We start from the raw sequence: 26,685 nt of genomic DNA on the forward strand, positions 1-26,685 counted from the left end.
CCACTCTGCAGCACATTTCAAAGGAGTTCTGAAAATGCTCTGTCTCTGTCGTGTGCAGTTAATCCAAGCTCTGTATACATACACATATGTACTTTTGGCGGGAATTTTGTTTAAATCGATACCTTCCCTATCGATTATTTTCGAGAAACATGATCTCAATAACTTTACATCTTGTATTATGTCGCTAACTTCATAGAACAAGTTTGTGTTCAACAATCGACAAGCTCAAGCAAGCTGTTCGAAGGTAATTCTTTGAATTTAAAATAAATATGCGTTTAATATTCATGTTCGTTTGATATTACAAACATGATACGTAAATATAATTCATGTTTCACTTCATTGTGGTTCGATTTCGTTACGCAAGAATTACATTGGGTGTTCTTTTGTGTCGTCATTATAACCGACTACATATTACTATTACGATATTTACCGTGGCTTAAAATTAAGTACATATTTGTTATAGTTTTTCCAAATTCGTTTTATTGATCATCATTAATTTAATAGCCTGATTTTAAGCCTTCACTTTTCTCTGTAGAATTTTAATAAACGATGATAATTCCATTCGTAGTACATATTTAAAATTTATTTCTCGTGATTCGTACAAAATTAAAAATATTTTTTTAAGTAACCGTTAGATTTTCACAAATTCGTAGAATTCATTTAGTTGAAGTAAATTTATATTTATGAAAACTGCAATTACAATTTATGTTTTTTTATTTTTTAGTTACAATGTCAAAAACACATAGTCCTACCGTATTTAATGGAGAAGCTGACAATTTTTATGATCCCAATTTTGCTTTGGACTTAAATAAAAGGATGCGTGTACCAAAAACTATTCGTGTGAGTGGTGACTATACAGATGAAGACATAAATGGAACAAATGGCTCTGCTTGGAATCAAGTAGTTGCTGCAGATAAATATGATATGCATGTTCCAGAAAGAATTTTAGTTGTTGGTAAGTATATAACTTTAAAATATTTAATTTTAACTCTAAAATATAACATAACATAATTAATATATAATTTTATTGATTTAACATTTCACTTTACTTTGAAATTATATAGGACAAGAGCAACACATTGGAACAAAGGCTCTGCCAAGAGAAATTGCATTGGAAAATGCTGTATTACCTACTGACCAAGGCATGGTCAGAGTACAGGTATACAATGTTTATAAAATTTTAGAATGTCAATAAATTTTTACATGAATTATCTTTTAATATCTTTCAGCATATTGATAAATTTTTTTTATGGTAATACATTCAATTTTTACGATTTTCAATTTAATGAATACACTTCTGTATTATTGATAGACTCCACCAAGAATTTTAACATTGGATAATCACTACTTCCCAGCAGTTGATGAAGACGAACGAACTTCGTATATTACCGAAGTTAAAGATTCTGCATCATCTAGATCTCGTGTACCATATACTGTAGAAACAGATGTAGTCGCTAGACATGCCAGGTATAAATATACTTCATAAACTTTATAAATTGCATTCTTACAGATATATCTACATGATTTTCTTACAGAGAACAGACGCCTTCATATAGTACACTCAATGTTTCTATTCCACCCAGTGAAGAGGTGCAACATTTACGTCGACAAGTGGGCAAATTAAATCGTCGCGTTATGGCTATCGAGCTGGACATGCTGCAACGTCAGCAAAGAGATAAAATTTTATATGCGTTAACATTAACGTACTTAATTCTTAAAGCTTTCTCTTGGTTAACTAGAAATTAAATTTATGTGACGAAAATGGAGACCTCTTGCATCTTGTATAGTAAGTGGACTACTAATCCACATAAGTACAGGATGCCCAGCAAGATAGTCTTGCAGCAAGAGAAAACTGATAACCAAAAAATCTTTACCACGGATATACAAAATTGTGAAGACGTTCGAAACGAACGTATTGTATATATTCAACATCAAAGTATAAAAACAAAACTTTAATATCTAGTTTATGAAGCACAACATTTATTACTTTTTGATCCCTCGATTTAATACACATATAAAAAGTTGAATATATACAATACGGATTTTTTTAAAATAATTAAATACCAACATTTAAAGAACATATTTGTAAAATGTGATTTGCATTTTCAAATAAGATGTAGCACATGAATTCCTCGCATGATTACGTTAAAGATTCATTTAATGTGAGTGTTATTGTTTAGCGATAATAAACTGAGAATATACAAAAGTATTAGATATGATATATCAGGTATAATAGAAAAGTGTAAATTTGCAAAAGTAAGAGAAATGATGTTGTGAGATGCTAGTTACTATTATTGTATGAACTTAAAATCTATTTTCATTCTAATCACTTTGATTATTTTAAAAAATTTCTATGTATATAATAAGATAATGATGTATTGACTAAATTGTTAAAATTTACTATTAGAAACATTGAAAATATTATTTACTAAGTTAAACATGATTTGTGGCCATGATATCAATGACTGTACATTTATATAATACGTCTAAATAATCTTAAGGAAAATAAAGAATAAACGTATGACAGTTATATTTATATTTTAGTCCTAATGAAATTGCTAACATTTATATCGTGTTTTGTTTAAAGTCTTTTCAAACATAGGTACATATTTTTAGATTTATGGAATAAATAAAGCATGAGAACAACACTAACATTCATTTATTAATATAAATGTATAACATATTAATAATTTGCAAAACTTTTTTGTTAGATGTATTTTTAATAATAATATCCTCATGAATGAATTTATAAATAAGAATAATTTTTTATTTACGATCTCGTTCGTGTTCATTATATTCTAGCAAACCATATTTATAACGCTGATTCTCTAATCAATTATTGGAATAATAAGAAACTAGAGAATGTTGCCGACAAATAGTTGCATCAATATACACATATAAGGAGGATTTTCATTTCATGATTATTTTTAAAGGAAAAATTGTTCATTTATCTCATGTGTGAATTTTACTAAACCGATAAATATGTGTACAATTTTTCTTCCACAGCATCGCGTAATTCGGGTGATAAAACACATTGCTAAAAAGGAAGGAAGAAAACTTCTCTTGATCTTGATTGTCTGACGGTCTGAAATTTATGAAATCGCCGATTTTTACAAGTGTTCATTTGTTTTCGTTCTATCTCTCTGACTCATCAAATTCAGTATTAGTTCCAACCCTTGCCACTCAGAGTAAAGTAGTTTCTCATCTTTCCCGACGCTGAAGAATTCGACTGTCCCCGATCAAGTTAGTGTTTTCGCATATCAATTGGTGTTTTTTTAAATTATAAAGATCTTTATTGCTTTCATTGATATGGACATATAATTTAACATTAGTTGATATAGTTTCAGTAATTTCAGCCATAGACATTTGATTTTGATGCCCTGTCACTTTGTACTTAGATTGAGAATTTGTTCACTATTCTTTACTATTCTGTTCCTCTTCAGCTATATTAGTTCCAGTATCTACAACAATCTCTATTATAACAGTAAAAGGTAAGGTTTGCTGTTTTATGGCAATTGTTTCTGAAAGCTTTATTATTCTGAAAGTTATTTCTATTACAAAATTTGGTTATATTATAATAAAATTTAACGTAATACTCCACTTTTAAACTTTTGTGCAATACCTTCCTCTTCTTTTATTTTTCTTGCTGGCTTAAGAAGTTTTTCTTCACCTTTACTTATAAATTCATCATATGTCAATTCATAAATTATATTCTTTTTATTAGCATTTCTTTGTTACTAAAGAACCTATTTTCATTTTTAGTTAGGCAAGAAATGTGAAAGATGAAGAGGAAAAAGAGAAGCTTAATCAACTTGTAAAAATGTTAAGGAAGAAATTGCCTATGGCCTGTAAGATAAAAGCTATTGTGGGTGAAGAGAATTGTTTTTTGACTTCGCAGCTCAAGGATTGAATGAGCTAAAAGATAAGGGTGTGATTACAGGTAGTAGATAATTTAGTATAAGTCTTTGCAAGAAGGTTGTAAGCAATACGCATAAGTTAATCAATCAAAAAGAAGCTCATGATTTAGCAATGCTTTCAAAGGAGAAGGTGAATAACTTCATGAACATATTCTACATATTCAGTTTACCATAAAAAATATCGAAAATACAGATTCGGGTTCAGAAATAGAAATTCTGAAGATGGAGTTTGAAATTGAAGGAAAAGTGATATGCGAAAAATATAGTGTAAGAATTAGGGAGAGATGAAAAAATAGATGAATTCCAAGTTACCAAAGGTAAGGTAGATATAGGCGATAATATCATTTATATAGTGAATTGCAGGAACCATTTTGTATCACTTTTTAGTAATATTGAAAGAAATATACAGTTACGAGAGAGGAAGCTTTCAGTAATCTGATGGGTTCAAACTCTAACAATATTTCCCAATTTTAAGTTCTACAGATATTGAAAATTTGTCACACAAACAAAGTAGTCATTCAAGGAATGCAAATAAGGAAAATCGTGAAATTGGTGTAAACTCTAGAAAATGCAAGCATTCAGTTATGGACAAATATAGACATAAATATTTCTCGTTATTGTTAGCATTTGAAGATTCTGAAATTGATAAGTTTATTAATATTGTCCTTTATTATGAAAAGAAGTCTATTCATATAGAAATGCAGGTTTCAGGCCAAGTAACTTGTCCTCTATAGTATGTGGAACAGGAGAAAAAATTGCATAATGTTTGTTTTAATAAGAAAAGAGAAAAAACTCAATTTTTAGAAGATTTCTACAATGCGAGTTTTAGGCCATGTGATTTATGTGATTATTTTATATTTATGTTTCGAATGCAGCAACAGGTAGTTCAAAAGATTTTCATAGTATTTCTTTTGATAAGAAAGTAAACAGAACTCAGCTTTTAGATGATTTCCATAAAGCAGGTTTCATGCTGAACAATTTATCTAGTTATTATCCATGGCAGGAGGTAATGTTATTTCTTCTTTAAGAAATTTCCATAAATCTTATTTTAATAAAAAAATGATTTAAATCGTTTCTTAGCTGAGGAACAGCTTTTTACAACAACAGATTGTTTCTCTGGTAATTGCTACACGATTTATCTCGTAGTTTTGATCCACTCTTATATACATATAACAATAAACATAGTTTATTCATACAAAAAAACTGAAATCTTGAATTAAAAATTGTAACTTAAATTGGAGTATTGCATTAATAATATATGTTGATTCTATGAGTTTATTGTATTCATTAAACCATTTTGCCAAATACTCGAAAAAAAGTTAGGTATAGTCATACTTTTCGATGCAGGAAATAATTTTAATTCCTGCAAGTGTTGGTACCATAGAAACTGCAAAAAAGTATTAAAACCGATTTCAGAACGCGTAAATAATGGTGATAATGTAAATATTATTAAATTTTATGTTATACCTAGCTCCTAGAAAACAACTAATAATGTCTTTGTTGTTTGCTTAAAAACTTCGATAATAAATTATCCTATACTTGATATTAGTCTTTTCTTTCTATAAAAATACATTACCCTGAACTATTAATTTTTTAAATTTTTCTAGTAAAAAATGTATGATTGTTGCAGGTAACAAAATCTCTGTAAATGAAAATGTTATAGATGAGCTTATAAATTATTATAAATGGCGTCGTGTTTCCGTTCTTGCTGAAACTATAGAACATTTAAAATTAAAAGATATTACAGTTCTTTATAGAGACCCATTAAACTATATAATAGATGAAATATACAAGCTTTCTTTTAATCCTGATCGTTTAAAGTTACAAAAATAGTGATACAAAAAAGGAGTTGTATAGGCTAGGACAAGTAATTAACCGCAGATCACAAAAACAGAATTTTCAGAGACTGCATCGAAATGTGCTCCAGAGTGGCATCATACAATACAATTTGTGAAATTTTTCTTGCAGTACATTCCAGAGTAGTCTTTGAAAGTGCTTTGTCTATCATGTTTAATTAATTTTGAGTCTGGTACATATAGGCGAAGATGAAGGAAAAACAAACAAAAAATTAATAAATTTTATCAAGCATAATTTTACCAACTTATCTTGTAGAAAAAATTCTATGATAACGTAATATTACACGAAATGTCATTTAGAACTGATATGAAAGCTTTTGATAAGTATATCACTACAAAGTACTTTCATGAAAGTCTCTAGTCTTACAAAGATCTCTTTTAGAAATTTCTAAAAAACTACAATGGAGCAATTAATAGCAATTACAAATTATTAATGGCATAAAGAGCCATCTTTTAAGCCATCGCATATCGAATTAAAGCAATTTTTTAAATATTTATGCGAATTAAAATATGTTCTCCATATTGGCAACTATGAACGACACAAGTTCCTAGTTATATTTATTGATAAAATTGTTGCCATGGAAGGCCGAGCAATTAATTTTAAGCAAAGAGCAATTTTTAGATCATAAAGCACGTTTTAAGCATTATTTCAGAAATTAAGTGGCATTAAAAACCACCAATCTCTCATGAAAGTCCCTATATGTTTCAGAAATGTCTTGTTAGGTATTTTTGAAAAAGAATAAGTAAGCAATTAAGATAAATTGGTGAACAATTAAGGGCAATCAAATAGCAATTTTTTGAACTCTGTTTTATTAATAATATTAGTTACTATCGTGATCAGCTTTACACGGGTACCAAACGTGATATCGTAGAAGGAATTTCGTATAGGGACTTTATTTTTACTTAAGTTAAACAATCTGTTAATACATACGAGAGGTCAGTGCACGTCACGTAGTTATTATTCGGAGTTAAGAATTTTGTGAAAATTTATCAATCCCGAAGTGTAACAAGAAAGATTTCCTGAGACTCTCTCGCGGTAAGACATTGCGAGAAAATACGCGGAGGTCTCAGGTATTGCGGATTCAAACTTGAGGACTTTTCCTCGGAAGAAGTGTTCACGTACTTGAGTGGTATAACGCTGTTGTATGTAATCGTGATATTGCTTTTGAAAATTTGATTTTGTTAAGGTACAGGCGTCTCTTTGGCGTCTGTAAAGGGCAGACAGAGTGTGTGACAGGTTATGTCAACTGGATTGGCAGGTGCTGTTTCAAATCAGGTCAGTGTGTTGACTTGCTACCACACCGCTATTCTGCAGATACCTTTCACTGAAGACAGCCATTCTAAATTTTGTATATTTTTCCATGCAACGGAATGCAGCGGATGAAAGGACAAACCAACAGTCAAGGTGAGTAGATTATGTCTTCACACAATATTTTCTCCTGTACATTTCTTTTGTAAAATTAATTTCGAAGACTGTGCTAAAATTTTGCTATAAAAATCGCTATACGTGTACGTATTTTTTATCGGCTCAAGTACGATCATTTCGAATTTACTTTCAAATTTCATCAAATTCCGACTGAGATATTTTAATATTGCAAGTAATTGACGTATGTATTTTTCTAAATTACACAAATAATTAGTTAACTACGATGTTAACAGGTAACTATACGAACACGTATGTACACACACATAGTGCAATAACCTATCAACATGGTTTAGTGTATTTCAAGTGGTTTTATTGTCAGTAGAACTATTCATTTACTGTAGGCGTTCTTTAAATCATTTGTTATTTACTAACATGACGTAATTATTATTAATCGTTTCAATAACAATATTATAATATGTTGAAGACTATTTTAGTTAAACAAAAATCAACAATTTTTGTGTTATGTTTTACATGTTAATAGAGTTTTATATTTCGTATTAAATATTATTATGTACTTGAGTACGTAAAGCTCACATATTGGGTAATTTATTATAATAAATTACCAAATATTGGATTTAAAAAGTTTAAGGGAAATATTTTACATACTATACATGTATGTATCATTTTCATGATAGTACTCATAAAATATTTTTTTATAAATACTAGTGGTGCAATTCCTTATTATTTAAATATAATTTATGTATAATTTTTTTATTAATTATATCTATACATATGTCTTAAATAACATAATAATGTTTTGGTTTAATTAAAAATTTACAGTTTTATCAAGTTATTAAAGAAATACTTTCAGATTATTTAATAGACATAGAGTACATTTAGTGCATTAATAAGACAAAATTCCATCTCTCTTAGTGAGCAATGGTCCTAAAGAACACCAGCAACAACCACAGACAGAACATGCTGGTGGAGAAGATACTGGATTTGATTCATGGAGAGGAGGCAATAATACACATCATTCAAGTTATCCAATTGGTACTGGTGACCCATATAGTACTTACTATGCAGGTACCTCATTCCCTTATCAAACATTCGGTGCCGGGGATGGTACTTGGTCAAATGGAACCGATCCTGTTACATTTCTTTCCGGATATGGAGGTCAAATAAGTCACGATGCATATAGCATGGATGGAATGTTTTCTGCTAGTGCAGGAGGTGGTTTTAGTACATTCGGTCAGCCTACTTTCAATTATTTTCATGGAAATGGTGATTTTAGTGCCTGGGGTACTCCAAGAAAAACACGTTATGAGGATTATTATCAAGCTCCACGTGGAAATGAAAATTATCCAACACCTAGTAATACCGAAATTAAGGCTATTGAGCAAAGTGTGCAGGGGTTGTCTCTTGGAAGTGGAGAGGTACCACGGCAAGAACAGCAAACTACATCCACACAACCGATTAAACCCGAACCAAAGGAGCCTAGAAAAATAACATGGGCAAGTGTTGCAAGTCAACCGGCCAAGCCAGTACCTCCACTATCATCTTCTCAGGGAATGAGAAAGAAGGCTGGCATGCCTCCACCACCTATTGTGCCTGGAAAGCATAATATGGACATTGGAACATGGGGTGAAGGTAAATCATCTGCTCCTCCTCCAACAGCACCGCCACCACCACAGGTACAACCTCCTGTTCCACCACCTCCACCATTAGTTCAAAGGCAAAGACCTCCTCCTCCTCCTCCATGTTGGAATAGACAGCCTACAACACCTCCGTCACCTCCACAATCACAAATTCATATGCCACCGCAACAACATCAACACCAACAGCAACAACACCATCAACAGCAACAACAGCCACCACCACCTCAACAACATCAGCAACATCCGCAGCAGCATTCACAACCACATCCACAGCAGCATCATCAGCAGCAACAACAACAACAGCAATTACAACAGCAGCAGCATCAACAACAGCAACAACAACAACAGCAGCAGCAGCAGCAGCAAATTGTACAATCACAATCTCATCCTGTTTTGGATGAACTGAAAGTGAAAAATGATTATAATCCTACAGAATTTGATCAAACTGCTCCAGGAGCTAGGTTTTTTGTTATTAAATCTTATTCCGAAGATGATATTCATAGATCTATTAAATATGAAATTTGGTGCAGTACTGAACATGGTAACAAAAGATTAGATCAAGCATATAGAGAAGCCAGTCGTGAAGGTGCACCTTTGTATTTGTTCTTTTCTGTGAATGGATCTGGTCATTTTTGTGGTATGGCACAAATGGTGTCACCTGTTGATTACCAGAGCAACAGCTCTGTTTGGTCTCAAGATAAATGGAAAGGTCAATTCCGTGTACGTTGGATTTATGTAAAGGATGTTCCTAATGTGCAACTTCGTCATATTAAACTAGAAAACAATGAGAATAAACCAGTAACTAATTCGAGGGATGCACAGGAAGTCCCACACGCAAAGGGGGTGACAGTGTTACGTATATTACATACGTATCGGCACTCGACGAGTATCTTTGATGATTTTGGACATTACGAACGCAAACAGGCTGAAGAAGACCAGCGTAAAGCACCACCAAATGCTATACCACATCATCACTCTTCCAATCATAGAAACAGGGGACATACTGATATGCCGAGAGAACATCATCTCCATCAGCCGCACTTGCATCATCAACGTAAAGTAAGTAGTAACTTCTAAAGTATAATAATTAATAGAATTCAATTCCATAGTTGTTAAAATGATTGTTGTGTTTCTTTACAGGATCGAGATGGTCGCGGCAGAGGCAGAGGAGGTTCGCGGCAGTAGCGATGGATACAACAAAAATATACTATTATCCAAGATAGTTATCATCATAAAGGAAGCACGCTACGACTAATTATCGTCTTACTACTTACCTTTGCTTTCGTGGATACACAAAGGGCTTCTAATTCCTGTGACCGAACTCTCACCATTGAGACTATCTCCTTCTGTTAAATAATCAACTTGTATGATAATTAGCGTCGCGTCGGCATCATAAATATTATCTAATTATACCTACTATGAAGAGGAACATAATTCACTTTCACGGGATATCGAGTAAATTTGCTGACAGTTAAGCATATAGTGTGGTGTTGCGTGCTATTCGTCGAAAAGGTGTTTCTTAAACGTACAAATTAAAAATGAAAGAAAAAAAATGAAATATGGAAGAAGAAAAACTGTAACATGTGGACTAACCCCTTGTAAAATGCTTAAACTTTTGTTGATAATGAAAAAAAATCTATGCGAGAACAATATTGTAAGCAAGTGTCATTTAAATCAATTACTATTTTAAACTTCAATGGACATATAACCTGGTGCCTGTGACTGAAAGGACTCTCACACCTTTCTTTGTTAAAAAGGTGCAAGGGCTTATTACAACATTTTAAGTTTATTTGTAACAATTATGCTTGATCATTGGATAATAATAGAAATTATTGTCAACTGATTATTTTATGCATATTCTATATCTATTGCAAATTATATATATTACGATTATTATTATATTATTCATGGACTGCAAAAGCGATCTAAAATATTATATAATGAAAAAGGATATAATATTACAGTTACTCTATAGTAACGTATTTGATGACGAATATTATTCTACTATTTGATGAAAATTTCAATGAGATATAATTCCTATTGTTAAAATTATCCGTTGTTTCACTTTTTTTCACTATTTCTACATTCTTTCTGTCTTAATTTTAAAATTCTTCAAATTAAAATGGTTTTTATTACAAGGGAAACTTGTCTATAGTTTCACAAATTTTTGAATACATATTAGAGATGATTCTTTTAAAAAAAAAATATCTTTTGAGAAATATCACTAAATTTAGTCTATTTTTACGGAACTATACGTAGAAAATTGAATATTAATATAAAACAAAAACTGCTTATCTAATGTGAAATTAGCGAATTAAAACAAAAGATAGATTTTATCATAGATTTGATTACTTTTTTGGTAGATACATATACATACTATAAATAGAACTTCATTTCTAGAGAACTATAAAGTAAATGACGAAACAATGATATTTTGTTTCAAACGTTCCACAAAAAGAAAAAATGAAATTATACTTTATTATGAATCAACAGTCCTTTGAAGATGGATCAGATTTCGTACTATGTAATAATGAACTAGGGTGTGATCTTGAGTTATTAAAAAAATTGTACAAAAAATTATGAATTACATGCAATGTAATACAACATTGTTTAATCAAGGTGTAAGGATTATTAAGAGGATTGTACTTCCCTGTATAAACAATTGAAGGATAACAGAAAGGTACCTAAATCATGTGCAGTTGAAGTCTCTTTCCTTGATTCTATGTTGTGAATATTGCAAAAGTGAAACACATCTTATTAAAGTAATATATCAACGTTAAAAATTTGTGGCTGATGTTTTTAAATTACATCTCATTTGTAGTTTAAGAGAAATTCAATTGTTCAAGAGGTGAACTCCTAGCATTGTCCGAGTAGAATAGGCAATCATGTAAGCTCTATTAAATTTTTATGTTTCAGTTAATCAAAGTTTTAAAAACTTTGTTAAATAACTTTACTAATTATTATTTTATTGAGAAATCACTATTCAGTTAAAGAAAATAATTAATATTTTCTTCAATCATACTTTAAAGTTTTATTGAAAAATATTTGGATCCCAAAGATTTATCTAAACTTTATTTTATGATTGACACAATATATACTATAAGTATACAAACTGCATATCTGTATATTATCTTTGTATTATAATATGCAGACATACGAATAGTATACTCGTAATGTATCTACACTGTTTAGTATTTACATTGTATAATCATGTTTGATTAAATGATGAATCAAACTACGAATTTAATATTCAAGTTTAACTATTAAAAAATTTCACATGCGCAGGAGGTGCTTCTTTAAAAAAACATAAATTATTCGATTGCAATTTCGATTGGTAATCCTATAATTTAAAATAATAAACATGCTGGATGACTGCATTCAACATGGATTTCATGTACGTCTTACGATAGTATCAAAATGTTTTATTCGAATAATTTATTTCTTCAATAAACTACAGTAAAAATTACTGTTTATCGGAAGATTGATTAAAAAATATCTTGTTTAACGTGATTACCAATCGTAAATCGGAAACCTGTTTTATTGTTCTATCCGGTTATCCCATCTTACTTCCTTTTTACATGCATTCGTGAAATGTTTAGGACCTTGTGAATCGTTTGTTATTGCTAAATTTGGACACAACTTATCCACTGTAGGCGGGCTTACTTTTAGTTCGCCGTGTTGTCCCTCGTATTTTTGTTCCGCTTGAGCTTTAAAATCTTGTATACAATTCATCATTTCTGCGTCATGATCAACAGTGGAAGTGGCCGGTTTCACGGCATATTCTTTTGCATTCTCCGCATCATGTATCTTTTTAACTTCGATCATTATATCTTCGTCAAGTAAATTTTGTTTAGCGAAATAGTCACGGATGTTATCCCGTACCTCACGCGAGAATTTTTCGGGATTCTCCTCCATGTAACGATACACGAAAAGATCGGTTCCCACAATGATAAAGTAATGATTGAAAACGTTTATTCGTGCGCCAATGTAGAAATCTTGAGGAGTATAATATTCCGGATTATCTCTTCCAGTATTTGGCTTCGGGACTAATGTCGCTTTCAGGAAGCAACCTTCTCGACGACCAGAATTGCGTTTTTCGAGTTCTTGCACCACTATCGTGCCATCACTTAAATTATACTGCAGGATGAAATCGCGATGCTTGTCTTCAGGATGCACCACATCCATTATCATGGAGTAACGCAGCTTTTTCGGGAAGTTGATCAACTGACGCACAACATCTTTTCTCGGTGGTTTAGGCATGAATGAAAAACAGCCGGTGTAAGTATCCTCAGGTGTGCCGAATATTATGTGCGGTGGTGGTAAATATTCTACTGTTGGCTTCGGGTCCTCTTCCGGAAGTGGAATTCTTTCCGGTTGCGTTATTCCTAACATGCCATGGAAATATTTCCGCGTGAACGAGTCACAGTCGTGCAAAAGAAACCGGCGACTGAATATAAATACCGTTCCACCTATCTGTAACACAAAAATGATACCAATCATCATCTTCATAATATGTTTTTATACACAGTATATATGCTTTAAGATTAACGAAGATCTTTAAGGCTACGTTGACTTTTTTTATGACATCCTAGATCTTGAATTTATACTATAATTTTTGGATGATCTTATGTACTTAAAGAAAAATGGTTAATATAGAATTGGCAAAAAAGTAATTTTAATTTTAAAACCATTACAACGCTTCTAATGTGTGACAATCGAAAAACTTTCTTATCAACTCAATTAGAAGAATATTCTTCCTTTTTTTTTTTCATTCTTCAAAAAGACTTACGATAAAATCCTTTGGTGTATAATATTCAACAATTTCTGGATCGCCGTATTCTAGATATATCGCTGGATAGGACGATGGTAAATTTTTCCAGTCTTTCGGTACTTTCATTCTCTTTAGTAGCGTAGCTACCGGATCCTTTCCACAGTTTGGTTTTTGAACTTCTATCACGGATATTGTATCGTCTGTTAAGAAATACATTATTCGATATACATCTTCGTTCCACGTAGCAGTGAAACACAACACCATCTTATCATATTCTAAAAATCGTCGTCTAGAATCATCAGAAATTTGCGTGACACACGTCGGTGTCCTCTGCTTAGATGCACGATACGATGTATAAGGATCTATAGGAGGTTCCTCCTTATCTCCGACATCTATTCCTTGACTAATCAAAAACTCTCTAGTAAATAGATCGCAATCAACAATATGATAAATTATGCCATAAATACCTATAATTAACGACATGTATTAGTTTGAATAATATGAGTTGTAACTATAACAAAATATGCAACCAGAACAGTATTTTTACAATTTTATACACACAAATATAAACACTTTTTCCATAAATACGTACATACATCAATCCCCACATTAAAATCCTTCCAATGTAGTGTATCACCTCCTTTGTTTTTTTCAATCTTTCCACGCCTAACAAGTTTTCCTTGCTGAAATCCTGCATTAATAACTTGAGGCTCCATGACGCTTATCGAGTTGTCATCCAAGAAATATAGAATATTCACATGACGTATGCGAAAATGTTCATTAGGAGAATTGAACACTCCTTGACGAAAGAAAGCTTTGAAACAAAGGCATTTCTGCGCGAACAATGCATAATGCGGAATAACTTGACGATATGCGTACTCTTTTACACGACCGTATGTTAACGATGGATCATATCTAGTTTTGAGTATTAACACTTTGTATTAATATCATTAGCGTAACGTAATTAACTTAATATTATATATTAAGTAATCACAATAATAGTAAGAATCACAATAATGATAAAATTGTTTTTGTATTGCTATTACTTACTGTACTGGAGGTGTATCTTTATAGTATGCAGTTGACGCAGCATCTATTGGTCTTTCTCCAATACCAATTTTACTATCACGCACTACACGATAACCATTCAAAAAATTTAACTTTTGCAGTAGTCTATAATCAGTAATCTTTAAAAAAAATATTATTTTAGTTGCAGTTGTTAAAATATGTTATCATGATGTGCTTCCATCTGACTTACACTTGGATTTTTAAATGTATAACCTGGTATATTTGGTAAACTCTCCATATTAAATTAGTGAAGTATTATACAAATTATCCTTTTATTCTCGACATCTTTTTAGAATCTCCTTGAACTGTCAAAGACTCTGTTTAAACCTGTTACTATAACAACACTACTATGTACAGTATTGATATAACACTAATTTCTTAACATCTATCTTCTTACTGAAAATTATAAAATAATTGAGAATTCAGCGGTATTATCATTCGTAGGTGAAAGATAACTAGTTTAAGTAGATATTTGATCATTTATTTCTGCATAAATTATTGACAACAGTAGCATTGGATGGTTTTCACTAAAATTTGTTAGTTGCCCTGATTATGAAGTCACATACTAATTACTTCTTTGAAAATAGCCATACACCCTGCAGATAAGCAGCCGGCTACTGGCACGGTGATCAACCATGCAAATGCAATATTACGAAATAATTTCCACGATACCCCCTCACCACCACGCGATGCCCATCCCACACAGACAACTGATCCCACTTTGCAATGTGTTGTTGACACAGGTAAACCAGCCTTACTTGCCAACAAAACTGTCACTGCTGCTCCTACCTGTAAACAATATTAGATTAGAAATATTCAAGTATGTAAAAATTGGAATTTTATATTTCTAAAATATTGATACCTCTATAGTAAATCCAGTTGTTGGTGTAATGCGTGCTAAATCTTGACCTAATGTTTGTATAACTCTGCGCCCCCACATCCAAAGACCCGTTGATATTCCTAGACCACCGTAAAGTAATATAAGTAATGGAGTTTCTGCTTCTTGTCTAGCCGATCCCTCTGCATAGACAGCCCAAAGTGCAATAAGTGGCCCAATTGCATTACTGACATCGTTACCACCATGTGCAAAACTACCAAATGCAGCAGTCAATACTTGCAGAAAAGCAAATAATTTAGATATTTCAGGTTGCTCCTCAATCTTCGTCTCAGTTTCGGCTTTAACACCCTCAGTATCTGATCCTGATGCCATTAACAAAGGACTTGCACTACTGTTACCACGTAATTTTGGTGCTGCTTCTTTAGCATTACCATTACTACTACTACTGCTACTACTTTGTGGGGCTTCTGATATAACAGATAATGCTGTAATTTCTTTTTTATCACAGGTACCAAACTTTGTTGTGGCATTTTCGTTGCTATTCAGTGAAAGTAATATTCTCTTCCTTTGCCATGGTACGACAAATAAATAAACAATGGTAGCCGAAATTAAACCGAAACATACCGCGGCTATTAAACTACCCCACCATGGCAACTTATCGAGCATTAAAACTGAAAATGGAGATTAGAAGATATTATTAAACTAGGTTTCATATGTAAAAGTATTTTAAAATACAAGTATAAATGTTTACGTTTAGGTCCATCGTGTACAACTGACATAACGTTAATAGCAACAGTGAGACCATATGCTAATGGGAGAATGAGAAGACCTTGTTCTAGGGGCTTATTCGCTTGGAGTACTGATTTTCTTAGAAGCCAAAATATAGCACCTGATACAATTCCACTAAGTACAGGACTAGCAAACCAAGATGTGGCTATACTTGCAAGGGCAATCCACTTTACCTACAATAATGAAATATTTATCATAGTGCTTGTAATAAGTATTTTATATTAGAAAAATTATGACTACTAACCCCTGCAGCACCTTTACACACAAGTGAAAATCCAACTGTAGCACCAACAATGGAATGTGTTCCAGAAATAGGTAATCGTAATGCAGTTGCTAGCATAAGCCAGATACCAGCTCCAGCTAAGCTAGACAGTGCTCCTATCATTAATTCTTTTTCATCGCCTTCATACAACGTAACATCTAATATCCCCTTTCTCATTGTATCAGAAACCTAAAAGTAATATTAATTAATACCTTTATTAATAATCATATTTAATATGTGTTTCATAAAGTGATAATGTTTTTAAAATACCTTATAGCCAATGAGTACAGCTCCAGCAATTTCAAATATAGTTGCTAAAATACAAGCTTGGAATATTGTAAGTACTCCAGCACCAACACTTGTTCCAAAACTGTTGGCAACATCATTAGCTCCAATTCCAAATGCCAAAACAAAGGCCACTAAAAATCCAACCACCACTATCCATACCAAGTTTTCATCGTATGGTATGCTCATTTTTATTTACTTAATAGTTGATTTCTTTGAACTATCTGTACGTCTTTTGTTTTTATACATTTGTCAAATAACTATTGATATTAAATATCCTCTTTCCATATTGTTCGAAAGTAATACATCATCGAATAGGACACACATTGAGGACGAGCTTCTAATTTACTCTGCTATACCATTCATGTGAATACTTTTACATCAGAATATATATATTTTTTTTATATTTGTATCCATATATGTATACAAGTTCATATATATATATATATATGCATATATATACATATAAATATATACATATATATATATGGAGAGTGTGTGTTTATTTGTGTGTTTTTATATCTTCTTACACATATAATTTTATTCTTTTTTATTTCACTTCTAACACAATCAATTTTGTAACTTTGTACATATAACAGAGGTAGTATTTTGGCGCAGCACCTAGTTGATAATGAAACATTATGTTTTCCTTGGACACTATTGTACAGTTGCCAAATACTTTCTCAGCATTAGAACAATTACTGTGTATACGCCTCTTTAATCACTTGAGTTTTTCTTAAATATAAATTATGATGTTCGATTTGATAATTATTCATTATCAGCGTTTTCCATACGCGGAAACACGCCGACCACTGGTTTTCCGGCATCTGCAATTAACCAAAATGCGTGTATCTTGGCCTTCAACAGATTCGTGTAATAGAACATAAAGATTCTTGAAAGCGATGCAACTATTTTGTTTAACAATTACCTTCGCAAGCACATGATAATCGTCTTAAAATCGATTTCAAAGAATAAGTATTTTCGACATCCACAAAAGAAAGTCACTTATTAGACCAAGAAACGGTTTGCCAATTCTGTTAACGTTCGATTCCGAAGGGGTGGTGTTACCCCTCTCACTTTTCACGTGGTGACACTTCGTATCTTGATTAAGCCTCATATCACTGATAAAGTTTATCCATAAGAAATTGTTTTTCCTTTCCTTTTCAGTTTTTTTGTGTGTACAATTTGAAAATGAAAGTTATTGACGTTACGGAAGGGTACGTGTATGAAAGTGACCGACGTTTTGCAGACTACAAAGTATTATTGTAAACTACATAAAAGCAATAAAATGGTTAGCCAGTATAGGCAAAGCTTTCAAGCATACTGCATACAGTTTTGTACAAATGAAATTATAAAAGATTCGCTCTACCATTACCACTTTTCGCATCATTCTTTGCACGATCTTCCGTATAGTTCACAGTTCGAGATCCATTTTTAAAAAATTACATGGAAATTACACGTTGAATATTCTGATAACATGAAGAACTAATCAATCTGTTTACTAAAAAGATAAAACTGAGTAGGCGGAAGTACATTAAATTTGTTATTCACTTACAAAACCGAAAATTGGTTTGCGAAAATCTTTAGCAACTGGGATAGCGCTCAGATTCGCGTGGGGGTGAGATATTGATCCACCATTTTCCCGCGAAACAATCTTATACGTATAATACGAAGTGGTTTACTGCTGCATAAATCTGACGTGTAGTATTTGTAAATCGATAGTCAATCGATTGGTTACCCTCACGTTTTAGTATTCACGTTGTTTTCTCTTTAAATGTCATCGCGTTTAATCACAAAGTATTACGCATTAACCGTGCGCTGGATCTTTGTGGGGGAATGATGAATAAGTTGTTGCATAAAGGGTGTTAAATGAGCTAGGAATTGATGCGAACATAATTACCAATAATCGCCTGTCTGCTCGTTCATATATAGTTAAACAAAAAGGTCATCCATAGATAAATCTTCATTAGTAGATTCTAAATAGTAATGCGAGCTCAACGTTTTTATAAATTAACACGAGAAATTAAGAATTAATTAAATACTTACAGTACTTATTACAAACTTATTTTATTATTGTTTTCTCCATTATAATTATTAAATTTTCATAGTAAATTTATATGTATAAACTGCGAATTTAGAATGGCTTTTTCTACAATAATTGGTTTAATACAAGTTAAATAAAATTTTTTGAAATCAATTCCATGTAAACATATTTTTAATGTGTTATAAATGATTACTATAAAAGATTCATTTATATACTTAGAAGTATAAATAAAACATTGATTGAATAGTAGTATGTTTTATTTCATTAATCTAAAAATGGTTAAATTTCAAGAATTATATTTTATTTATTTTATATCAACATAGATTAAATGAATGACGAATTTATTTTACTTAATATTTTACATATCGTACATACATAGCAACATTATTTGTAATGTCTACTTTGTATAAAGTAATTTTACTATTAAGCTGATACTGTCTTTCATTGAGCTTCATATTTTTCTCTTTCTTCCCTTTCCCTTTTTACTTCTTCTACCAATGGGGTGAGGTATAATACATCCTGTATAATAATATATTACATATATGAGACAGTTCCAATATTTCTAATACATGGAACAACCAACCTATACTAATAATATTAAATATGCTTGTTAATTTACCTCTTCATATTTAGTCCATTGCTCTTTTGGCAAAACTCTTTGTTGAAGATCTAGTTGTGCAGCTCTTATTAAGCGGAAAGCACGTTCTTCGGCTAGACGTTTTGGTAGCCGTCTTATTGCTTCTTCGACATCAGGATATTCATGCATAATATCATCTCTCATCAAACCTATCAGATAGATTAAAAACATGTTACACATTATATTAATAAAGGTTTTGAATATTAAATCATATTTCTTAGTTTATAAAATTGAGTTATTTAATAACTAACTTCTATGAGTTAACATTTCATTCTTGTTACAGTGTATATGTCTCCTTACCATACTGATTAAAGCCAGAAGCTTTATATGCGAATCTTCGAAGAGTCTGATTAGCTGCAATGTAGTAAAACAAAATTACGTAAGACTAAATTTTACGTATTATTTAAATATCGAATTTTATCACGTGAAATTTACTTACAAGTAAGATTTTTGATAAATCCCATTGTTATACTGTGCCTCTAATGCACTGAAAGCTAATTCCTCAAAACTTATTCTTAAGGACTACTACTTGTTAGAATAACAGTAATGAACCCTGTGTTGGCGAAGAACCACTGTTGAAATCAATAGAAAAGCTTTACAAATCCCTAGGCTTAAATTGCATAACGCTCTTTATCGTCTCATCGCACAAAATACACTTTAGGGGTAAGAGAAGCTATTTCATCTTTGTTCTTATTGGCTAGTGATTTATTATTGCTACCTTATAATTAAAAATTAACAAGAGAGAGAAGTACAAAGCTAGTGAGAGGACGTAACATGAACACAAATGTCTATGCGTCATAAAAGCAGGCTTGCTTTCATTCTATTTCTCTTACACGTTCTTTCTGTTCCTTTGTTATACATAGTTATGGAGTTCATTGTCGTTTGACTAATTAGTATATTTAGATGCCCAAATTGTGAGAACGTCAAATGTAATGCATACATATACGTATGTGTGAATTTATTTGAATGGTTCATTGAACTTTTGATATAGTAGAAAATATTGATAGTACAATTATTTAATTGCAATGTATAATTTTTTTATCGATATTGCACACTCAAATTCATTTATTGTTGAATGACGCAATTCATAGTGTAATAGTGAATTTTGAATTTATGACGCGAAACGTAAAACATGTTATATTGTTACAAAATGTTACCATAAACTTAATGTGAAGTTATTACTAAGACGTATAATATTTTAATAAATTTTATCGAGAATTTATTACGTTAACTTTTGAAGTATAATTCTTCAAATGAGAACAGTTTAATTTTATCCTAAATGTAAAATAACTGTATTTTGTCATAGAACTATTTCGAGAATACCCTAAATCGCTTTACAGGTGGCATAACACATTGAAGAGGAACTATTTTTCCAACGCGTAGGTGTTCGTTGGTTAGTATATAAGCGCAGAGGGAACTACTTTCAGTGCCTCTTCCTCAATAAGAGTAGAGTTGTGTTCACGTGTGGTTGTGTCTCCTTTTTCCACAAAATAGGTCACACAACCCACCTCCATTCGTGAAATAACTCTTCTATAAAAAAAAAACCAAAAAAAATATAAAAATTCCAAAAAATACAAACAAAAAAATCGAAAAACCGTAGCTGAAAACCGTGAAACATAAGTAAAGTGTGGAAAAAAATAGTAATCATCGCGTTACGAAGAGCAACGTGGTCGGAAGAGCGCAAGCCATATTGAAGGAACAGGAGAAACCAAAAACCAGAGTATTTTGAACGTAAGCAGCCTGCACGACGTAGAAATACTACAAAAATGAATCCGGGAGCTCCGAATTATCCGATGGCCTCACTTTACGTGGGAGACCTGCATGGGGATATCACCGAGGCGATGCTTTTCGAGAAGTTTTCATCGGCTGGGCCCGTACTCTCGATACGCGTCTGTCGTGATATGATTACCCGACGTTCTCTCGGCTATGCTTATGTCAACTTTCAGCAACCGGCTGATGGTGAGTATATTTCTAATTTATTTCGATCTATGACCTACATTCGAAAAACTCTTCGTAAACCTTGTCCTTTAGCTATATCATTTGCTGCGCGTGACACGTGTTTCACATCATACGATGCCACCATATTGAAATTTACATGGAACAAAGTAGAATATGTGTAGTAGTGACGGTTGGTTGAGTCATACCTTTTATTTTTCCGTCATTTCCTTTTACGTTTCATAGAAGATAAGCAGCTGTCGTGTATAATGGCGTTCTTAATGTTAAATTATATCACATTATTTTTTAGTATCTATAAATTGTATCTAAACAATTTTGTTGAATATTTCACATATTATCATCATAAAACGTAATTAATATGTATTTTGCCTAATGTAAATGTATTGTGGTTAGAAGAAGAATGTTGTTTAACATTAATAAATAATTAATGTATGTAACAGCACTAAAAATTTCAAATTATTGATTATAACGGATATTCTTAAATTAACAGCTGTTTAAAATTAGTCTATGATAATTGTAATTTATTTCCTGTAAAACAAAAAAGATTTCAAAGCAGGTAAAAGAAATTTTACCTGTTATACAATGTGTTTAGTATTGTGAATTTGTAATAATATATTTTACTAGCACATGATCAAGTCAAATTAAAATTCTTTATTAATTTCAGCCGAACGAGCATTGGATACTATGAATTTTGATATGATAAAGGGACGGCCTATACGTATTATGTGGTCTCAACGTGATCCTTCCCTTCGAAAATCTGGCGTTGGAAATGTATTCATCAAAAATTTAGATAAAAACATAGACAATAAAGCAATGTACGACACGTTCTCTGCTTTTGGTAACATTCTTAGTTGCAAAGTGGCTCAAGATGAATCAGGTGTTTCTAAAGGTTATGGTTTTGTTCATTTTGAAACTGAAGAGGCAGCAAATAAATCAATCGATAAAGTCAATGGCATGTTGTTAAATGGAAAAAAGGTATTTTCACTTTATATTTTCTCATATTACTAAGAGTAAAGAATTAACTCTCTTAGTGCCAGGCATTTTACGGAGTACATGCGAAGAATGCCATGGACCGATTTGATATGCGCGCTTATATGAATAGCTTTATAAGGAACAAAATTCCGATTTCCTGGAGGAAAATTTTATTATCTGTTCCTCTGAGACTTAAAGAATATGGAATGTAATGTTGAGCAGCAAAATTTTTAGTTATAAAATATGTTTAAGCTCGCCAGACGGTAGGCTCGCCACAACGCATCGGCCCATGGCACTTTTCGCATAAGGACCGCGGGTCGATAAATCGGCCTGCCGACACTAAGAGGGTTAAAGAGATCCTTGGATAATTATAATTGTTACAGGTATACGTTGGTAAATTCATACCTCGCAAGGAACGCGAGAAGGAACTGGGAGAAAAAGCCAAGCTTTTCACCAACGTTTATGTAAAAAACTTCGGGGAAGACATGACCGATGACAAACTTAAAGAAATGTTTGAAAAATATGGGACCATCACCAGTCACAAAGTAATGATTAAAGATGATGGAAAATCACGAGGTTTCGGTTTTGTAGCTTTCGAAGATCCGGACGCTGCTGAACGAGCAGTACTTGAATTAAACGGAAAAGATGTTGCTGAAGGGAAGTGTATGTATGTTGGACGGGCGCAAAAGAAAGCGGAACGTCAGCAGGAACTGAAACGAAAGTTTGAACAATTGAAAATAGAACGTTTGACACGTTATCAAGGTGTAAATCTTTACGTGAAGAACTTGGATGATAGCATAGATGATGAACGATTGCGCAAAGAATTTGCACCGTTCGGAACAATCACATCCGCTAAAGTGATGTCTGAAGAAGGACGTAGTAAGGGTTTTGGATTCGTTTGTTTTTCAGCTCCAGAAGAAGCTACCAAAGCTGTAACTGAAATGAATGGACGCATAATAGTTACTAAACCATTGTATGTTGCTCTGGCGCAGCGTAAAGAAGATCGTAAAGCGCATCTCGCTTCACAATACATGCAACGCTTGACGAACATGCGTATGCAACAAATGGGTCAAATGGGACAAATGTTTCAACCGGGCGGTGCTGGAAACTACTTTGTTCCCACTATTCCACAGCCCCAAAGATTCTACGGACCACAAATGGCACAAATACGTGCAACACCACGTTGGTCCGCGCAACCGAATCCAGTACGACCCAATGCACAAACTGGTAGTCCCGGTTTTGCTACGATGCAAGGTTCGTTTAGAGCTGCACCACGTGCTCCTGCTGCTCAAGCTAGTACTATGCGTAATACCTTGTCTGCTAGACCTATTACAGGTAATAAAATCTTAATGAATATAATTTTGCTATTTGTAAATCACAATCAAGAATATTTGCTATTAATTATTTTTCGCTGTAGGTCAACAAACGGTGGTCGGTGCAAACATGCAAAGTCGTTCCATGGCCGGTCCAGCAGCAGTGGGAGTTTCAGCTCCTAACCGTCCGTCAAATTACAAATACACTTCGAACATGCGTAATCCACCTCAAACAATGGCAATCCCTGCTCCTACCCCTGTTCAACAAGCTGTTCATATTCAAGGTCAAGAACCTTTGACTGCCTCGATGCTGGCAGCTGCTCCACCACAAGAGCAGAAACAAATGTTAGGAGAGCGTCTCTTCCCGTTGATTCAATGTATGTATCCGAATCTTACTGGAAAGATCACTGGAATGTTGTTGGAGATTGATAACTCAGAGCTCCTGCACATGTTGGAGCACAACGAGTCGCTAAAAGCCAAGGTTGAGGAGGCCGTAGCTGTACTGCAGGCTCATCAAGCCAAACAGGCTGTGGCTCCTAAAAAAGAGTAAACATCTTATATTAGGCTATTATTTTATTCTTCTTTAATTATTCGTATCAATGTTAATTTTTTTCTTCCTCATTCTGCAATTATTCTTAGTTTAAAAAGAGATTACTTCTAAAAAGCTTTATGATGGCTTCAACGATTACTACAAGCAAGAATGACAGGAAAAATTGTTATTCAGAATTAATAACTGATCATGAAAGGGTTTTTCATCAAGTTTTATGATAATAAATTTTCCTTTAAAACTATGGAATGAGTTTATTCTTATCCTCGTCTCCTCAATTATGCTCATACTCTTTATTTTCTAAGATTTGTGTTTGGTGTTACCGTTTTATTATTATTTGGTACATATATGAATGTAAAGACATCCGAAATAAATTATTTAAAGTATTTAAACTATAATTTTGTTATTTATAGAAGTAAATCCATAATATTTTATTCCCTACATAATAAATACATATCGTTTTAAAGTATTTGTATAAGGATGTACTATTTTATCGACGGTTAACCCTTTGCACTCGGTTATCCCCTCTCAGAGGACATCGTAATTCTAGTATATGACTAAACATTAAAGTTTATTAGCGATTTGCAACTATTTCTCGATGTCTACAAATTCATATAAATTGAATGTTATTATAACAATAGTATGTATACATATACATATATATAATATACTATATAATAATATAATTGTTTATAAGCGCTGGTAGGTAACATCCATGGTGGCTAATATCCGAGTGCTAAGGGTTAATAATCATCATTAGGATGAATGCAATTTTTACATAACTTTTAGAAATTTAGTTTAGTTCTCTAAAATACTGCCAATTTGGAATACAAAAGAAAATCCCCATTATAGTCGGACTTTTTTTTGGAATTAATAAAACTTTGATATAAAAAGTTTTTCTAAAAACATTCAGGTTTTACGCAATTTTTAAGAAATCATTATAAGACAATTTGTAGTATTATATATACGATGGGACTAAAACTGAGTCGAAATTTTTAAAACAGTATAACTTTTTTAAAACTGGTGTACAAGTTATCGAAAAATACCAAATGCATTTTTTAAATTTTCTCTATAGGCTCAGGTAAAAAAGTGAAGAAATGAAAGCTTTTTACATATTTTTTTCTTCCACAAAGTAGCAAAATTATAGAAAAAAATGTTAGTCATTGCACTAGTTCCTCTAACCTTTACGGAAAAATTTAAGTCATTTAGACCAGTTTTAAAAAAGTTATACTGTTTCAAAAATTTTAACTTCGTCTTGCTCCTTACTGTATATTCTAGCATATCTGATATAATATTCAAAATCTTAATAAGTAAGGTGTTTTTAATATTCAAAAAATTGAAATAGCGGCAAGAACTTCGAAAATATAGTTGCTTTATTTGATGTTAGATCTATACATCTAATAACTCTATAATAGTCTTAAAAACATATAAAGTTGCATTGTAATAACAAAGTCTGATTCATGTGTGCATGATTATATAGATGTGTATATATAACAAATATTATTACATATCATCACACTTCATAATTATATGATTATAAATAATCTCTGCTTATTTTATACCAAGAGAGTGGTTCTGATTTATTATTTCCCCATTTCTGGGGAAAGAGGAGTATGAAATCATAATACAAGAGAATCTTAATGTCGATTAATGAATTTCTGATCGATGATGTAGAGTAGTCAATTATATTTGTACTGATCTAGCTGCATAGGTATAGCCAAGCATCATGCGTTGTGTAGCTTTGACCTGGTACCCACAATAAAAAAAGGGATGCACACCAGTTCTCTAAAATAGTTTTATTGAATAGGAACGATCTGAGTTTTTAAAGCATCGTGCTGGGTCAAACACGTGCATCATTTCGCTATTTACAGTCACCATTGAAGCAATAAACGTAAAATGAAATATAACGAGCCCTTCTAAAATACAGAAAAATTTCCATTGTATGTTCAAAATCTGCAGGCCACGTGCTAACCAAATGTATCTTCGTCTAGAGATTAAGATTCGTTTTACACGAAATTACCTGCGTTACGATGCGCGTATACGATACAACGTTTAACACGAGAACAAATTTCGTAGTAATGCATTGCTGTCTGCACGCTCCCATTGATTTACATATATTCGGTATTCACCATACACGCATCCTCTTGTAAAACGGATCTAACAATTAGAGAGATTCTCGAATGCAATAAAAAAAAAAATACTTAAATAAATTAGGAAGTCGATCTATTAGTAGATTTATAATAAGTATCGTATGTATGTAAATTTAATTCCATTCGTGTCGCCATGAATACGATGATCATTTGAAATCTAGTTTGATTATACAGATTATGCTGGAATTCGTAATACAACTGAGCGTAGTGCTTCTACGTGAAAAAGTGAGACAAAACTTTTGTCAAAAATCCACCA

The 26,685-nt window shown here is 32.2% G+C and overlaps 6 protein-coding genes and 2 long non-coding RNA genes across 18 annotated transcripts; 4 read left to right on the forward strand and 4 right to left on the reverse strand.

Annotated features, from left to right (window-relative positions):
* The first annotated feature begins 155 nt into the window (after nt 1-155).
* Tango11 (transport and golgi organization 11) lies at nt 156-2,642 on the forward strand. 2 transcript variants are annotated; one of them, XM_078182431.1, is made up of 5 exons: nt 156-244; nt 725-955; nt 1,065-1,159; nt 1,313-1,467; nt 1,536-2,642. In XM_078182431.1, the coding sequence occupies exons 2-5, from the start codon at nt 730-732 to the stop codon at nt 1,744-1,746; spliced, it is 687 nt and encodes a 228-aa protein (XP_078038557.1). In that variant the 5' UTR covers nt 156-244; nt 725-729; the 3' UTR covers nt 1,747-2,642. The 2 variants fall into 2 exon arrangements, with proteins under 2 accessions (XP_078038557.1, XP_078038558.1); XM_078182432.1 differs by lacking the exon at nt 156-244 and adding an exon at nt 384-446.
* Nucleotides 2,643-3,017: 375 nt separating this feature from the next.
* On the forward strand, nt 3,018-5,460 carry LOC144471495 (uncharacterized). The gene is made up of 2 exons (XR_013494300.1): nt 3,018-3,491; nt 3,763-5,460. It is a non-coding gene; the product is annotated as an uncharacterized LOC144471495 (long non-coding RNA).
* Nucleotides 4,841-6,096, reverse strand: LOC144471496 (uncharacterized). The gene is made up of 2 exons (XR_013494301.1): nt 5,385-6,096; nt 4,841-5,304 (listed from the first exon to the last, which is right to left on the reverse strand). It is a non-coding gene; the product is annotated as an uncharacterized LOC144471496 (long non-coding RNA).
* A 566-nt stretch (nt 6,097-6,662) lies between these two features.
* Ythdf (YTH domain-containing family protein) lies at nt 6,663-12,081 on the forward strand. Of its 2 annotated transcripts, none has more exons than XM_078182158.1 (4): nt 6,663-6,916; nt 7,033-7,178; nt 8,073-9,856; nt 9,938-12,081. In XM_078182158.1, the coding sequence occupies exons 2-4, from the start codon at nt 7,145-7,147 to the stop codon at nt 9,980-9,982; spliced, it is 1,863 nt and encodes a 620-aa protein (XP_078038284.1). In that variant the 5' UTR covers nt 6,663-6,916; nt 7,033-7,144; the 3' UTR covers nt 9,983-12,081. The 2 variants fall into 2 exon arrangements, with proteins under 2 accessions (XP_078038284.1, XP_078038281.1); XM_078182155.1 differs by having other exon boundaries at nt 6,665-7,049; nt 7,151-7,178.
* A 125-nt stretch (nt 12,082-12,206) lies between these two features.
* Nucleotides 12,207-14,962, reverse strand: LOC144470703 (EF-hand domain-containing protein 1). Its single transcript, XM_078182159.1, has 5 exons — nt 14,827-14,962; nt 14,619-14,755; nt 14,161-14,483; nt 13,587-14,035; nt 12,207-13,270 (listed from the first exon to the last, which is right to left on the reverse strand). Exons 1-5 carry the CDS (start codon nt 14,872-14,874, stop codon nt 12,335-12,337), a joined length of 1,893 nt encoding a protein of 630 aa, XP_078038285.1. The 5' UTR covers nt 14,875-14,962; the 3' UTR covers nt 12,207-12,334.
* Nucleotides 14,963-15,086: 124 nt separating this feature from the next.
* Napi-iii (Na[+]-dependent inorganic phosphate cotransporter type III) lies at nt 15,087-18,577 on the reverse strand. 8 transcript variants are annotated; one of them, XM_078182164.1, is made up of 8 exons: nt 18,366-18,577; nt 18,186-18,279; nt 17,739-17,931; nt 16,796-17,637; nt 16,508-16,714; nt 16,226-16,436; nt 15,499-16,145; nt 15,087-15,425 (listed from the first exon to the last, which is right to left on the reverse strand). In XM_078182164.1, exons 4-8 carry the CDS (start codon nt 16,997-16,999, stop codon nt 15,195-15,197), a joined length of 1,500 nt encoding a protein of 499 aa, XP_078038290.1. In that variant the 5' UTR covers nt 17,000-17,637; nt 17,739-17,931; nt 18,186-18,279; nt 18,366-18,577; the 3' UTR covers nt 15,087-15,194. The 8 variants fall into 8 exon arrangements, with proteins under 8 accessions (XP_078038290.1, XP_078038291.1, XP_078038293.1 ...); XM_078182165.1 differs by lacking the exon at nt 18,186-18,279; XM_078182167.1 differs by lacking the exon at nt 17,739-17,931.
* Nucleotides 18,578-19,178: 601 nt separating this feature from the next.
* On the reverse strand, nt 19,179-20,091 carry LOC144470706 (cytochrome b-c1 complex subunit 7). 2 transcript variants are annotated; one of them, XM_078182168.1, is made up of 4 exons: nt 19,931-20,091; nt 19,792-19,845; nt 19,474-19,640; nt 19,179-19,373 (listed from the first exon to the last, which is right to left on the reverse strand). In XM_078182168.1, exons 1-4 carry the CDS (start codon nt 19,953-19,955, stop codon nt 19,296-19,298), a joined length of 324 nt encoding a protein of 107 aa, XP_078038294.1. In that variant the 5' UTR covers nt 19,956-20,091; the 3' UTR covers nt 19,179-19,295. The 2 variants fall into 2 exon arrangements, with proteins under 2 accessions (XP_078038294.1, XP_078038295.1); XM_078182169.1 differs by lacking the exon at nt 19,931-20,091 and having other exon boundaries at nt 19,743-19,845.
* An 821-nt stretch (nt 20,092-20,912) lies between these two features.
* On the forward strand, nt 20,913-24,523 carry Pabp (poly(A) binding protein). Its single transcript, XM_078182523.1, has 4 exons — nt 20,913-21,450; nt 22,112-22,422; nt 22,803-23,754; nt 23,837-24,523. The coding sequence occupies exons 1-4, from the start codon at nt 21,258-21,260 to the stop codon at nt 24,280-24,282; spliced, it is 1,902 nt and encodes a 633-aa protein (XP_078038649.1). The 5' UTR covers nt 20,913-21,257; the 3' UTR covers nt 24,283-24,523.
* The last annotated feature ends 2,162 nt before the right edge of the window (nt 24,524-26,685 follow it).

The sequence above is a fragment of the Augochlora pura genome, chromosome 6, assembly GCF_028453695.1.
Source record: "Augochlora pura isolate Apur16 chromosome 6, APUR_v2.2.1, whole genome shotgun sequence".
NCBI lineage: Eukaryota > Metazoa > Arthropoda > Insecta > Hymenoptera > Halictidae > Augochlora > Augochlora pura.